General features: G+C 37.4%; 1 protein-coding gene across 3 annotated transcripts in view; it reads left to right on the forward strand.

Moving 5' to 3' along the window:
- Window positions 1–9,578, forward strand: part of SPATA5 (spermatogenesis associated 5) — a 309,590-nt gene extending 300,012 nt beyond the window's left edge. For 2 of the 3 annotated variants that reach the window (XM_038400580.2, XM_038400581.2), the window contains exon 16: window positions 8,997–9,578. In XM_038400580.2, coding sequence (XP_038256508.1) covers window positions 8,997–9,173 — 177 coding nt within the window. In that variant the 3' untranslated portion in view covers window positions 9,174–9,578. The remainder of the gene's footprint in view (window positions 1–8,996) is intronic. The other variant, XM_038400582.2, reaches the window with a different exon arrangement.
- The last annotated feature ends 3,338 nt before the right edge of the window (window positions 9,579–12,916 follow it).

Raw genomic sequence — 12,916 nt, forward strand, 5'->3', positions numbered from 1 at the left:
AGATGCATGTACATATATGTATATTTATATGTCTAGCTTTCTGTGATGTTTACCCACATAAACACAAATGACCCTCGGTTTTGCAGTGCCAAATGAGCAATTGCATGTGCTGGGCATGTCAAGCTCATTCTCTACCTATAACATTACCTTGCCTCTATAGTTCCATAATGACTGCCCAGTTGCCCATGATCACTCCCTTGCCTGTTTGTGAGGTTCTTATGGGTTCTGGTGATGACAGTTGGAGACACCACAGGCATGGAACTCTCGTTGTCAGATTGTGTGCACAAATGGTGTGAGCACTTGCAAAACCTATGCTACACATTTGTCACAAAGGCCTAATGCCCTCCTCTCTGTGTGTATAAATGGTTAAACAAAAAAGTGAAGCATTGGTTTCATACTAAATATAGAAGCAAGCTTGTAGTAATACATGGGAAAGCTTTACCATTCACGATTGAGGTTTTCTCCTCAAGCATGGCACATTGTTTTTTTAACCTGACGCTCATGTTTTGTCCTCTTTTCTAAACACCAACTTCCAGTCCTTTAATGATGTTATCTAATAAAATCTGTAGAGATGGCAGGTTTTGTTCATTACATTTCTTCAACCTGCTCTTCTGAACCTGTGTCTGGCTAGCAGAGACTGGTCGACCAATCTTTTGGATCATAGATGGAGGATATACATAAATTATGCTTTCTGTCCTCTCTCATGTTTACAGGAAATCCTCATCAATCATGAATTGCAAAGTTCCGTCGTCTTTCCTACAAGTCTGTTTTTTCTTTAATAAACTATTCAATGTTATGACTTTTACTGAACTCTTGTTTTTACTAACCAGAAAGAGGAAAGAAGCACACTGATTTATATAGATAATATTTTATTAAAGCACATTATTGTAGAGGAGAGTATCAAAATAAAAGCCCTATGTCTCAAGATGTTGCTCATGTATTTAGGATGCTATAGGCTTTATCTGATCTTTGAACTTTTACTTGAAGAAATTAATAACATTTGAAATACATATTATTAAAAACTGAAGTGATATCTGTGTGTCTGTCTTAGTCGCATATGGTCTCCATTACCATAGTATCTGAGAACCTCAGAATCATTAATGTATTTATTGTCAAAACAACCCTGTGACATAGGAAAGTAATATAAAATAGTGATTACTGGTCAAGATCTGTGTGAACTAGTTGTGGCTCTAATTTAGTATTCAGGTATTTACCGGAGGCACTCAGTGCTAGAGTGATGGGTATAGTATAAGAACTTGTAGAATGGATAGCGAGATTCTTTACATAATGTGAACTGTTTTGTGAATGTACTTTTACTTCACTATGTTTGTGATATATTAGTTCTTTTTCAAAATTGCCAAAAATAGAACACAACCTTTTAAAAAGGAACTGTATTCAGCATAATGAAGAGATTGAAGATTGTTTGTCTTTCTAAGGATCTGATGTATCTTTTGAGTAATTGATCTAAGTAACATTTCTGGTTTTGTATCAATGGGGACACTTTGCAGGATAATCAGAGTTATTCCATCCCTTTTGGAGTTATCCTTTTCCTAAAGGAGTAAAAATATTATAATAACCTAAGAGAAGATAAAAAATTCAGGCACAGCATTCATTATCATCCCTCAGGTTCTTTTGCAGACAAAACAAGATTATTCACAGTAAGATGCAAATACTGATTTAAAACCTTTAATTTTCAAAAATGATACCCAAAACTTCCATTTCTAGCTACTTAAAAGCATTTTGGTTCAGTCCTGTTTTAAAGAAAACTGAGTTTGCATGGCACCTTGATGTGCTTTTTATCCACTTTTGTATGAAAAGTCCAAACCTAAGGATACCTAGTTATTGTTTCGTTCTCACTGAATCATTGGGAAGCAAAGTTCAATTTTAGCACACAATTAGCGCGCTCTCTATCTCCATACCTCCTCCTTGTCTTCTGTGCTGCTATTCTGAAACCCGTGCCTGCAACAGTTCATCTGCCAGGCTGCTCTCTAATCTGTGATTTTTAAGAGTCTTCCATGACAAACTTCGTGGGTTTGATTCTCTTCTCACTTAGGACTTCTCTATATGGTGCATTAATCTGCACTAGAGGGGTGTGGATTCCAGTGCACACTAGATTGTTGTGTGCTTACTGGCCTCTGTGGATCCTGCTGGTGTGCACTAAAAGTTCCCTAGAGCACATTAATGTAGAACAGTTTCACAACTGAAAATTACTATACTGTTCAAACAGAAGTACATTAATGCATAGTAGGGAACTTTTAGTGCATGCCAGCAGGGTCTTCCTGGGCCAGTTTGGGCGCAACATGCTAGTGGACACAGCCCTCTAGTGCAGACTAATTCACTAGATAGACATGTTGTTACGCTGGTTTTACACAGTGGAGTCACTTCTTGTTTACACTACGTGAGAGGAGAATCAGACATCCTGACTTTGATGGGAGTTTGCATGAGAAAAGACTGAGTAAAAACATAGATCTTCGCTCTCAGCGTTTGGCCCTGGGATTATTCATGTCTTTTTAAAATGTCATTTATGAGTCTTTTTCACTCTTCTGAATGCTGAGTGGGAAAATTGGCACTCCAGATCCATAATCTTCCTTTTAGAGCGCCTAGTTAGGTGAACGCCATGCAGAAACAGTCTTTCAGGTAGTCTTCATCCAGGAAGCACCACAATTTGCACTATTCACAAACCACAGGATACCATTCCGGTTTAGGTTCCTAATCCCTCTCACACACAACCCCTTACAACATCTACTTGGGGGTGCAGGGGAACAAGCTAGAAAGGAAGGAAAAAAAGAAAAATGAGACACAGTGTGCAGCCAGTCAATCAGTATGGCAGTTACCCACGTACAATCAGCACCAGCTGCAGCCCAATTAAACTCAACATTCACAGGTGTTCCCAGCAGCCTGCGTGTTAACAAAACCACTTTCTTGAAAATACCTCAGACTTTAACTCAGAAACTCATTTCTTTTTAAAGTTCTTGAAAGCTATTTAGAGCACTTTAAATATAAAGAAGCTGAAAAGGACTTTCAGCCCGCTGGAAAGAGTTGGTGCTTAATGCCAAAATGGGTAGGAGTCAGCCAAAATGAATCAGCCAGTGTAACCATTGGTTTGGGGGGGAGGAAGGGTTATCCTGAATGATGCTTATTTAGGAACAGTAACTGGTGCTCATTTTATTATTAAGATTTAAATCTCTCTATTTTAATATTCATCATATTTGTGATAAACTGTGAGATCCTGTATGGCTTTGTGGGGGGGTATCAGTTCAGATGGCAAGTGACAATTTTTCTTTTTTTATACAGTCATTTCATAAACTAGCTTCCTTGACTTGCATAGTAAGATTTATAAATTAGTTATTTTTCCTCCTGAGCTTAGAGTTTCCTGTAAGTGGTTCAGCTTCTTTGTTAGCACCTCATGTTTTTGTTCATCTGTTTTATTAACGTGATTAAAAAGTGAATGATATTCTGAGAGATGATCCAAGCAGTCAGACTAATGTGTAATGTAGTTCTCTATCATCCCATTTAGGAAAAAAAAAGTGTAAATATTTGTTTTAGTTTTAGCTTATAATAGCACTAATAATTTAAATACTTTTCTGTGTTCTATATGGGATTAACAGCCTTCGGCTTCACCTTAAGCCTTCAGCTTCTCCTAGCTGGTTACTAATCCCCCGGAAATGCCTTGCACCTCTACAATAATTTCGTAATACATATTGCCTAGTCTGTTGCTAATTGATTAATCCCTTTGTTGTTTCTGACTTTCATTAATGTCTTCATCATCATTGTACCAGTCAATGCTGCCAGACAAAGAAAATTACTATATTTTATGTTGTATTACATATACTATATGTTTGTCGGTAGCTTTACCATAACTTCACTTTTCTGAAGGGGATATAATAATATTCTTATTTTTCATAACATGCAAAGTCCAGTACACTTGGCTCTTTTGCCCTTTTGCACTTGAAGATAGGATAACTGGATTTCCTAAGGTTCAGTGCTCAAGCCATTTCATATGATGGGAAATTTCTTTCTCCCACCAAGACTGCAGTTGTCTTATATAATCTATTTATTGCTTTTTTCTGACCTTCATGCTATTGAAAGGATACATACTTGTACTTGCATGTATTAAATTTGCTCCTTTTTAATAGGATGGTGAAGTCATTCATTGTCTGGATTATTTTTCCATACTATTTTATTGTTCTCATTTGCTCACTTTGCTGTATGCCTCCCTGAATTTTAGGCCTTTGTGAATAAAACAATATTGGATAAGTGCACAAGAAACCTTAAATTACTTCTATTGAAAAAAGGAAATGATTCATTGCATCCATGGTACGCTGAAGAAACTTGTAGTTGCGCTTGTGTTCTTCTGCCATCTCATTAGGAAAAATCCAGTTTCCATCCACATTTGGTGAGACTCCGGATAAGGTGATAAAGAGTGTGGCAGAACTCTATCAAATCCCTTTTCCTAAGAAAGTTAGGGAGTGCCCTTTGCATACCTAAGATAGTGGGAAGTTGTCCAGGTGTTTCTGAAAAATTGGCAGAGTATTTTACATATACATAACATGGCCCAAACATATTTAAGATTACTTGTCCCTTTCCACTGTAATCCTTTTGTGTGTCTGAGGGGAAATTTCAAGTAAATTTCCATGGAGTGAAACAAAGTTCCAGGTGGGAGCTCCTAGTTTTAAATATGATAGCAGTGGATTCAAGATTTCCTGATCTTTTATAATCTCCTGGAAGTATATCCGCATTTTCCATCAGCCCTGCTTATAGTCTGTTCATGCTGTCCCTAAAGAAAGAAGGCTCTGTTCTATGTCACATTTCTTTTCTATCTCCTTCTTGTGATGGTCATTTCAAGATTAAGGGAGAAAAATATCAACATCTTTTTTCTTTTGTGGATAAATTAATGTTCTCTGTCTGTCATTTTTGGAAATGAGAGCCCAGATCGAGTTGTTTAACAGTTCAAGACTTCACCATTAACGTAGACGCACAGAAAATTCTGCCTTTTACAAACCCAAGTCCAAGTTTCTGTTTTCCACAGAAACCATGACCAAAACTCTCTTATGTGCAAACAATAGGTTTGGGTGCACGAAGTATGTTGTGATGACAAGCGCGGACTGTCATTTGCCTCCATCTTCTAGGAAGCTTTTCTTACTCTTTAGGACAAGAGCTAGATCACAGGGAGTTGCTTTGGGATTCTGAGTGTAGTCTTCAGGGTATAATTTTTTGACCAGGTTGATTTGATATACCTATATTTCTAGTTGAATAAATTAGACTTCTGCTGAAATTCAGTGGAAGTGCTAAAATCTTTATTTCCGTGAACTGTATTTCAGGTAGTTCTTAGAAAATCTCAGATTAGTTTACATTATACACAGAGTAAGTATCTATATTACTTCTAGCATCATTTTCCCATTTCTGGAGACTCCTAAAATTGGCAAAATAAAAATAAGTGTTGCATGAGCAACCACATTTCACTTGCAGTGCATCCAGTCATTTCATATTGTTGTGGTCGATGTCAGCAGGTGGTGCTATTATACATAGTCTTCCAAGTTCCTTTCCTTGGTGTGTGAGCAAGTTTTTACTCTTGGAAGGAATGTTTGTGGTGGTTGGTAGTCTTGATCATACACCATTCTGGCTGGAGACAGACCTATGCAAGCAGAAGGAGTGTTTACTGTTGGGATCTGATTAGTCAATTCTGGAGGCAAAGTTGCTCCCTGGTAACTGGGCATTGGTGTTGGACTGACATTCGTGGAAAAAAAATTACCGTACATGCTGTTTGTGACCAGGACTGGTGTATGTGTGTAAATAAACAAGTTACACTTAGAATGTACTCAGACTCTGTGTCACTGATTTCTCCTATACTGGAAGTTGACCTGCAAGGCTTAGGGTTGCCATGTATCGGGTTTTTGACTGGAATACCTGGTCAAAAAGAGACCCTGGTAACTCCTGTCAGCACCGCTGACCAGGCTATTAAAAGTCTGGTTGGCATGGGGCTGGCAGACTCCCTACCTGGCTCTGCGCAGCAACGTGTCTCTTGGGTCCTAGGCGGAGGGACCGCCACGGGAGCTCCGTGCACTGCCTCCAACCTGAGTACCAGCTCCCATTGGCCAGGAACCATGGCCAATGGGAGCTGCGGGGGGCAGAGCCTGCGGGGGGTGGCAGCATGCAGAGCTGCCTGGCTCTGCCTTCTCCTAGGAGCTGAGGGACATGTTGCCACTTGCGGGGAGTCGTCCAAGGTAAGCACCACGTACAACCTCACCCCAAAACACTACCTACACCCCAACTCCCTCCCGTGCCCCAAGCCCCCTCCCACACCCCAACTCCCTCCCAGAGCCCTCAAGCCACCTCCCACACCCAAACTCCCTCCCAGAGTCCACACCCCGAACCCCCTCCTGTGCCCCAACCCCCTGCCACACCTCAGAACCCCCTTCCACATTCTGAACCCCTCATGCTGTTGAGCCCTCTCTTTTCTTCTACTGGTTCTGGGGTCTCTCTCTTTCTTTTTTTCTTTGTCTCACTCCATTCTGCATTGTGCAATCTAATACTAATTGTTCAGGTAGGCAGAGGAACTGGAGAACCTGTAATAATATGCACTTGAATCTTAGAGCTGGGCAAATAATGCAAGTAAATTTATCAAACTAAATTCAACTTCAAATTACTTTTGTGTTCTCTTTCCACAAGTGTACATAGGGTTGAATTTTACTAGTGAGAATGCTTGTTGGAAGAATATTTTAAGCTTACACACTTAAAACTTACTTCAAATTTGCTTTCTTTAATCCTCCACTTCACCCACTTGATATTCTAAGGCAGCAGTGGACTATAAATCATACCATGTAATTTAGATGACCGATCACAATGCCCTATGTTTTGAATATTGAGTAATAGAAAGCCTTGGAGTACATTAATGATAATGTACATAATTACATTGTGCCAGATTTAGTCAAACAGTTCTGAACAATAAAAAGTTTGAGTTTTGAATGTAACTAGAAGAAGAGGCAAAATTAATAAAATAAATTATTTTTTGAATTATTTGCTTTTCTCATCTGAGCAATTCAAATAGTCTTGAAAATCAAACAAAATTTATTGATTTAGTGGGATTTATTTATATCCTATAATTTTCAAATACTGTGAAGCTTTCTTGCACTGTCCTTAAGAGTAAAACTAGAAACAAAAGAACTCCGTGGCCTTTGAAAGTTAATTATGGTCACTGTTGCTGATATTCTTGGCAGGAGCCTAGAGGCAACATAAAAACCACTGAAAGTATTGGCTAGTAGGCAAATTCCTCCTCAATATATCAGTATATGAGTGAAACAGAGGGAGATAAAGTAGTAACATTTGCTTCCTCTTTTTCTAAAGTCTTATTACATCTGCCAAACCAGTGCTCCTGCTCACTCTGTCCTACATTGGAGCTTCCAGCAGTAAAAAATACACAAGCCATTCACCATTGGATTTCTGCTGGTTGAGTGATATTTTGCTTCAGTAGCTCTAATGTTCTAGATGATTAATGATCATTATAGGCAGATTTGTCCAAGCAAAATCTGTTGTTCTTTGTTTCTCCATTGGTGGATCTGAAAAGACTTCAGAAAACAAATTATCATCATGTAAAAATGAATTATTCCATTTGGTATAATGAAAAACTAATGCAGCGGCATACTATATATTAGGGAGAAAAGGGCTGAACTTCAAAGATCCACTTTATTTCAAAGTTCAGGGTGGGTTTTTTGGATGTGGTTTTGGTTCGGGCCTATTTTTAGTCCTCAATTTCACAATAGTTTGCTCTCCTTCTAAAGGTTTTATTTAATTTGAAGTAGCTTTATAACTGCAATAGATAGGAATTGGGAAATATTCCCCTTCTACTAGAAAACATGAGTGTAATGGTCAGGATATTTACATTAGTTTCTAGAACTTTGCTAGGTCTTATTTATCTCTGTAAGAAGTCGATGCACTAAATCTCAGCAATCCTTCAACAGTTCAGTGTCCCTGCGCTACTGAAAAGCATTAAAATACATAACAGCAGTGTTTTAGCTTCACTGCTCATTAGAGGAGCACAGAACTAATAGTAATATTGTTGTAACTTGACAAAGCCATCTAAATCCATGCGTGTTTTTTTCTTAAAGCTTCCTAAACATGCTGCTAAATCCTCTAAAAAGCTACTAACAGCTTTGGCAACCATTAGCACAGCATAAGCAGTGGAACTCTTTTCAGTAAGTGAACAAACAGAGAAAATATGCTGAATGGCTGGACAAATGCGTTTCAGCTGGCTCTTTCATTTACAAATATAAGGGTGCAGTCAATATCAATCACTGGTTTCCCTGTTGCACTGGAAATCACAATATCTCTTTTCATTCCACAAGCTCTTTTCACCACAGTAATGTGTCTTTAGAGTGACACTGGCATCAGTCTGTTTCCGCTGTCTGAAGTCCAGAGAGCTTAAAAACACATATCAGAGTATGAGACCATAACCCTCTTCCCCTTCTACGCACCTCTGTCCTTCCTTCCTTCCTTCTCCCAGCTTTTCTCTCTGAATTAATTGTATTTACTTCTTTCCCAACCAAGGTTTTAAGGAGGAAAGTGGTCACAGGAATTTGGAATATCTATTCTTCTGGTTTAGCGACAGAGACATGTGTCAGATTGTTTGTCTCTGATCTTTGGATTTTTAATTTATCAGGTGTTTTACAGAGTTTAGAAAAACTAGAGCAGCATATGGTAATTAAATTAAAAATAATGGTGACATTATGATTTGAAGTGTAATGGACTGAGGTTTTAAGTTAGATCTATTATAGTTACATTTTTCAGAGGTGCTGAGCACCTATGACTCCCATTCAATAGAAAACGAGCACTAGAAACTGAGCCACTGTAAAAACCAGGCCATCAGCATATACTAACGTTCTTCTGTGATGACTTCATTTGCCGTGTTTTGCTTCTGATCGTGTTTGGTCTGGAAACAAAGGTGAATTTTCAGATTAAAAAAAAAATGTGTGTACATTATTTTTGTTTTTCATTTACAGATAACAGCAGTCTGCAGAGAAGCAGCCCTTCTAGCCCTCCAGGAAGATATACAGGCCAAATGTATTATGGGACGACATTTTCAACATGCATTGAGTATTGTGACCCCTAGAATTCCTGAGACACTAAGACAGTTTTATGAAGATTATCAGCGGCAGAGTGGACTACATATACTTTGAGAAATGAATATGTGCATTTGCACTCACTCTGTGTGTGTGTGTGTGTGTGTGTGTGTGTGTGTGTGTGTGTGTGTGTACACACGCTCATTTCACCTGTATACAGCAAATTTTCTTTAAATTCTTGAGAGTTTAGGAATTTCTTATTGTAAATGGAATGTCTGAAATGAACTCCATTTCAGAAATTTCATAGTAGATGTCTTTTGTGTCGTTTGTGAACTATGTGAATGCAGTGGAAGTGGTTGAAAATTTTGTACTTTATAATAAAACAGTATAATCTGTGTTATTATAATTCAGATTGCTGGTTTAAATCAGTTTTATCTGCAAATACATATCAGTCTGAAAAAGAAAGGACTCTCAACTCAGTAATTGTTAGGCTTATCCTTGATGGTCTCCTTGAAAACATTTGCAACAGCAACAAGTGTCCCTACAGTCTTAATCTTTGTGTGTCTGGTTGTCCAGTTCCACACAAAGGAGCATCACAGAGACTGGGAGTGGCATGAATACATGCTTAAAAATATTCTGAAATCTTTGATTTATGACATTCAAAGAAGTTGCCAAACAAGCCTGCCAAACATTCAGCTTTCCTTTCGCCTCCCTCTTCTCCCCCAAAGTTAAGGTGTTCCTAATTGATCACAGCACAATGTTTAACTTCAGTCTTGGACATCTTCCCTTTCCTTATATTATAAGGTAGGAATATAAATTAGAAGGGTACATTAGGCTTGTTATAAAGATTGGGAAAATGGACTGTTTTTAATTTGTGGTTAATTTATAACTATTTCCAGATGTCAGAGAGAGAGCGGTTTTTTTTATTTATTTAAAAAAAAATCTGAGTATCTTGTTGATTGGGAAAAATGTACATTTCTTACAGATCTATATACAATTTTTTCTCTTTATAATATATATATATTTGATCTGATATTTAATCTACCAAGCACTGTACCTTGATCTATAGAGGACACATTGTAAAACATAATGGGAAAAAGTTGAGAGATGTTAATTACTTCTTGATACTGTGCATGTGAGTAAGACTTGAAGAAATGTGCATTTAAACTGGACCACGAAAAATCTTTGGAATTTCCTAGAAAATCCAATGAGTAAAAATATCTAGTTCATAGAACTGATGCAAGTGACCACAAAAATGTGGGGGTACAGATACAGATTTTTAAACCCATTTCATCACTGATTTTTTTACTGAAACCACAGCAGGTTGTTTCTTGGACATATATTCTTGTACCTTCAGTAAACAAGTTGATCAGGTAAAATTACTTGCAGGGTAATGAGCTACTGTATACCAGATATGACTAGAAAGGCAGATCAATCAAAAGCAATAATTAAAAGCAGGGGGAGCCAAAAGGTGATAAAAACTGAAAGGATCTGACTTTATTTCAACAGGTAGTTGCATGGCTTGGCTAATGTTTCTTCCAGCTAAGCGGAAGACCCTTCAGGGTCGAAGCATTAGCCAAATCATGCTGTTAACCTGTTGATGTCAAGTAAAATAGTTTCAGATTTTATCACCGTTTGGCTTATTTTTTCGATTTATTGTTGGTTTTGAAGAATTTGGTTTCTTATGGTAGTTCGATATTTGTTTATGCAAGAGTTTTATGTCTGTTTATGCGCCCCCCCCCCCGTTCTTTTTAAAGAAATAAGCTTTTGATTTTGTTCAGATTTCTTTGTTTTGTTCAGTTTCTCTCATTAAATATAGTCTTTAAAGGGCTACCCTTACCTTAAAAATCACACATCTACCTGCTATTTAACTTACTCTTGCTACAAGTAAAGTTTCAGATTTCTATAGCTGAGAAAGATTAGAGGAGGAAAAAAGTAGTTGTGTACTTTTTATTTTGATGGTACTAGCTGTATTGGTGATTTCAGAGTTTCTCATGTGTTGCTTGTGTGGGTCTTCTGCACCAGACCAGAAGAGAGAGAAAAAAAATTAAATAGGGAAAATGCAAAAATTGGCAGAAGGATACAGGGGCAGATGTAGTAAATGAAACTAGTTTTAACTCATTTTTTCTAAAGTGGCTATAATTCAGGTTGAGGGTATCCAAAGCATTTATCATAACAATTAAATCCTGGATGTTTTCAAACAGTCAGTAGTCATACCATTATCCTTCTGAACTTTGTGTGTGTGTTGCAGAAAAGAACCTTAGAACTTAGTCCTAACCTAACACAGTTCACAAATCTGGCCTCTAAATATCTACATGTTGATCTGGATGAGAGAAATCATTGTTGCCATTTCTTAGGAAGTGCTCAGATATCATGGTAACAGGGACCAAAATGAGAACCTGGACTGGGAGAAAGAAACATGTGATTTCCACTTCTTGTGAAGGCTGCAGAATTTGAATATCAGGCATTGGGGAAGAGATGGGATCTGGCACCCAGCAATCGATTGTGCCTGTGAAAATCTTCCCTTAGAATTCTTCATTAAATGCACCATCTTTCACTTCCCTCATTGTACCAGGTATTCTGATGTAGAGCTGTGTGAATTAATAAATGTTAAACTGGAAATATTTCTTCTTTTTGCTGGGTTTGTTTAATAGAAAAGGCAATTTAAGTTGTATTGTAACTTGTTTTTTTTAAATATGGCAAATTGGTGAAATTCATAAAATATTTCTGTTTTGCAACTAAATATTTGTTGCAGAAAACTCAGGTAAATTTATGCCACTTGAAAACTTGCTTACTCCTGATAGTAGATAGTTTGAGGTATAAAGAAATGTATGATTGCGCATACCCAGTTCCATCTGAAAGGTACAATCCAATGTTATAATTGAACAGCAACATTGTACCATTTAATCAGAATGCTGGAAAAATAACAGGCACTTTGTGTTGGAAAACAATTTTGATGAAAGCTCATCGGCAACAAAAGAATTTCACAACCATTTTGAAAGTGCTCTGGAAAATACTTTGCCAAAACAACTGCAGTGCCTGGCTTGAATTTACATGCCAGAGAACATGATCCTGTAGCATGCATAGTGCCCGCAACTATTGTTGGAGTTAATAGATGAGGACACAATAGGACAGAGCATTCAAAGGGTATCCTCTGCTAATGAATTATTTTTAAATGATCATTTTAACACATGAAATTGAGATCTAAACTTTTCACATCATGCTTCACTCAATATATCATTTCTTGCTATTGCACTAATCTCTTAATTGTAGGAGACCATATAAACCTCAGTATCTCCACACCAAAGGGTAAGTTAAAGATGGAATTTTATCCGTAACTCTGAATGTCCTTGCTTCTAGTGAGCTACTTCCCTTCATATTGTTTAGGTACTTTTGTATGATTTAATTTTCATAATTATAGGTTTAGAACAAGAAAAACTCACCATGTAAAAGGTCATATCCCCCTTCTCTAAAGGAGTTTCAATACTTATATCCTGACATTCTTTAGGGATAAGGCTTTTCTGTCTGTCCCCCCTGCCCCAATTATCTTTTGGAGCTTATCTTTGGCTCAGACAGTGTTTGAGTTGTGGAATTGTTAACATTAAATTGGCTTTTCAATGTTTCAGGCAAACTTTGTTTAAATACAAAATTTAACAACTTCTTCCAATAACAACATCTTGTGAATCGTGTAAAATGTCTTTCAGCTGGTTTGCCAAAAATGAACAAAATGCTAAAATGTCTTTACTTAATTTGAAAAAAGTCCAATCTTGCATTTTCCCTAATACATGGAACAGATTTTCACTGCAGGTACAATGTACAGTTTTTTAACTCTGTGGAAAAAGAATGTAGTATATTAGCAT

This window comes from Dermochelys coriacea, chromosome 4, assembly GCF_009764565.3.
Source record: "Dermochelys coriacea isolate rDerCor1 chromosome 4, rDerCor1.pri.v4, whole genome shotgun sequence".
Lineage (NCBI taxonomy): Eukaryota > Metazoa > Chordata > Testudines > Dermochelyidae > Dermochelys > Dermochelys coriacea.